The 3517-nt window shown below is 40.1% G+C and overlaps 1 gene segment (V, D, J or C); it reads right to left on the bottom strand.

The window, feature by feature from the left end:
• Positions 1–1418: 1418 nt before the first annotated feature.
• Positions 1419–2033, bottom strand: LOC150055255 (T cell receptor alpha variable 12-2-like). The segment is given in 2 exon segments: positions 1419–1777; positions 1985–2033. Coding segments are annotated over 2 exon segments (402 nt in total).
• Between the last annotated feature and the right edge of the window lie 1484 nt (positions 2034–3517).

The raw sequence follows: 3517 nt of genomic DNA, 5'->3' as shown, positions 1-3517 counted from the left end.
CAGGGACAGTGCCCATACTCAGGGTAGGGCAGTAGGTTGAGTTGAAGAGCTCAGGCCAAGTTCAGGCCCCATGACCCCCCCAAAAAACTGAAAGAAAATAAAGTCTGATATTGTGAATTTTGTAGCAAAGATTTTTTTTGTCATTAATTTTGTTTTGTGGCTTGAAAGACTAAAAATATGGGTGTGACATCATATCATGAATTAGTGTGACTTAAAATGTAATGCCGAAGAATTTTCCCCTACCTCCAATATTTTGGCTGATATCTTACTGTGGGGTAATTGTAAAATTTTTATGAGGAAATCACTGGAACCACTGAGTTTTTAAAAGGTTAAATTCAATGACTTTGGGCTGGAAGTGTGGCCTAGTGAGAGAGTGCTTGCCTACCATGCACTTAATCCATAGTGCCACTTCTGTTTTTAGCAATTCCTTGGAGATAAGTGTCTCATGGATTTTTGTGCCCAGCCTGGCTTTGAACTTTGATCCTCAGATCTCAGCCTCCTGAGAAGCTAGGTTGATAGGCATGCGCCACCATGCCTGGTTTATACGTAAAATCTTAAAAATTCATTGTTATTATTCAGCTGATATACAGAGGGTTTAGATTTACATAAGTGAGATAATGAGTTGGTTTCTTATTAGAAACTATACTCAAATGAGGCTCCGGTACTTTACATCTGCAATCTGGCCACTCATAGATTGAGAACAGAAGATCAGGATTTGAAGCCAGCTTGGAATGACTAATCTAAGAGCCTCTTGACTTTAAATCTAGTAATAAGTCTAGAACTGAAAGTGTGTTGGAATGGTATGTACCAGCTGAGAGAGAAAAATCTAAGTGAGAGTTTGAAGCCTCTCAACAAAGAGGGAACCTCCCCGCTGCCAAAACCTACAGTGAATTATTCACTGGATTTGTGTGTTGTGTATTTATCTTCTATTCCTTTAAAGTACTTCTGGCACAACTAAGAGCAAGATTAAAAACTTGGATATTTTATATCATTAAATTTAACAATTCAGATACATAAAGTGGGATATTCTGCATGTGGTAGCTGTGATATAAAAATAGGTTTTAGACATTAACACTAATATTAATCAATATTAAGAAACTTCCTTAATACGTGAGAGGAAGGACACTTTTAGGCATATTTTTTGTAGCATTATTTGTGACAGTTGTTTGGATATTGTATTTATATTCCACAAGATTTAGACATTAAATGGACCTTTTTGTACATTCCTTAATAAAAAGATTTTGAATTGTAATGTTAAGACAAAGCTGGTATCAATTTCAATCAGATTAATAATTTACAAATCAAAATTTTATCATTTCTTAAAGAGAAATATTCAATTGATTAAACTTTCTATGCTATTTCTCTTAACTCCCATGTCATCTAGAGCCCAGCGAATTGCTCTGCTCTGGGGTCTGTGCTCCATTTCAGTCTTTGCTGGTTTCCCCTAGGTTTTGGTGCAGGCTGCAGGTGTTTGGGGAGCACTGTGCCCTCACTGCACACAGGTAGGTGGCTGAGTCACTGAGCTGGGAGTCTCTGATGTGCAGGGAAAGATAAAGGCTGGCTGTATTGAGATGCACTCTGAATCTTCCTTCCTCCTTATCACCACTGGAGAATATAGACACCAACACTTCAGGGCCCTTCCCAAAATACTGTCTGTACCACCAGAAGTTCTGAAAAGCACTGTCCTTGTAAGTGCAGTTGAGAGAGGCAGTGGCTCCCTCTGGAACACTGAGGAACTCTGGGTGCTGCTCCACCTTCTTCTGTTGGCTGCTCACCCCTGTGCAGAAAGACAAAGATCAGGCCAAAGACAGTGGTGGGGAGTGGATGCTTTGTCTACAGAATGTAAATTCCCTTTTAAATGCCTCCCCTATGCTCCCTTCGTGAAAGAGTGAGAACCTTCCTGTTTCCCCTCACAGGCTTGAGACAGACCACACAGACCACGCCCATCACTGAGCTTCTTGTTCCCATAGGAATGCCAACTCACCACTCATGTGCAGCCACGGAATCACCAGGAAGACACTCAAGGATCGCATCCTTCACTGAGGGAGAATGACACCAGTCGTACAAGAGAGCAAATCTCAGCACTGTGCTTTAGAAAACGTAACAGGAACTGTCTGCCAACTAGCAGAAGAGTCTTCTCCTCACCCCTGCTGCACCAACCAACTCCTCTCCTGCTCTCTCTGAAGAGCACTTGAGAGGTTTCTTTCTGGGCCCTGGATAGACTCTGCCCTCCTGTGGTCTCCACTGAGCAAACAAATCTTCTAAAGGCAAACTCTCTTTCAAGAAATATTAAAAGCATAATTAGCAATCATCGTTTCCCATGCAGAGATCTTCTCCATGTCAACTGAGGCCTGGTCAAGTCATTCCTCCTCTCTAATTTCTAATACAATTTCCAGAAATGTAAAGGAGTATTTTCAACACAAAATGGCTCATCATCTCCTTAACAACAGTGGTTCTTGTTCATAGCCTGGGCAACACGTATTTTTATTTTTACTAGTGTTTATTGATTCTGAAAAATAATGGGTCTTATAGTGATGTGTTCAAACATGATAGGGTGATCTTTGGTTATTATCATGCTAATATTTTTCAATATCCTTTTGCCTGGTTGACTTCTATGATCCTCTAACTGTCAGCCTTATGAGTAGCTGCGATTACTGACATAAGGCACTGTCACTCAGTCTTGCTGTATTTGAAAGAATTGAAAGAGTTGGAAGCCTTAGAATTCAACTCATCTCCAGACTAGTTACAATGAACAGTGCAGGGCTTGGCATCAGATAATCATTAAATACTCATTCACTAAATTCAGAGATGAATCTGTATATACAGTCAAAATGATCATAAATTAATTTAATTAAATAATATCCTGGAAAAGGTTAACCACCTTTAAATTTATTTCTAGTCGATGATTTACAATTAGATGCAGTCCTACACATTTTACTTAATGGCTTTCGTTTAAAAAGTATTATTCTGTGGACTGAAACAAAACTTGTGAACTGAAAACATAAGATTTAAAAAATCATATTCCTGTCGGGGAACTGGTGGCTCATGCCTATAATCTTAGGTACTCAGGTGGAAGCTGAGGGTCTTAATTCAAAATCAGCCGAGGTAGGAAATTTGAGGAGACTCTTAGCTCCAATTAACCACACAAAGTTGAAAGAGAAGCTGTGGCTCCTGGGAGGTGGCTTGCTGAGAAGCTGAATAGCCAAGAGAAAAAGCCTGAGTCAGGGGAAAGATCAAGACATTGACTTCAGCTGCCTGGGCTTTCTGCTTTCTGTGTGTAGTTGGACTTTACACTGAGCAGTAACGACGTATGACGATCTTACTCACCGAAACGCTCATTAATCCTGGTTTTCTTTGTGTGTTGACTGAGGATATTTTAGACTAAGTAGTCTTCTAGGTTCACTATCTGAGGAAAACACAGCTCATTAAAAGAAATAGCAATAAACTGGATAAATACGCTGCCCCTGCTCCACCTATAAGCTTCCTTGTCAGCCTCCCGGACAGTTTCTGGTACTGG

Source organism: Megascapheus bottae, chromosome 14 (assembly GCF_031878675.1).
Source record: "Megascapheus bottae isolate mThoBot1 chromosome 14, mThoBot2.hap1, whole genome shotgun sequence".
In the NCBI taxonomy this organism is placed as follows: domain Eukaryota; kingdom Metazoa; phylum Chordata; class Mammalia; order Rodentia; family Geomyidae; genus Megascapheus; species Megascapheus bottae.
The sequence above is the reverse complement of the archived record's forward strand: the minus strand, read 5'-3'. Positions and strand labels throughout refer to the sequence as shown.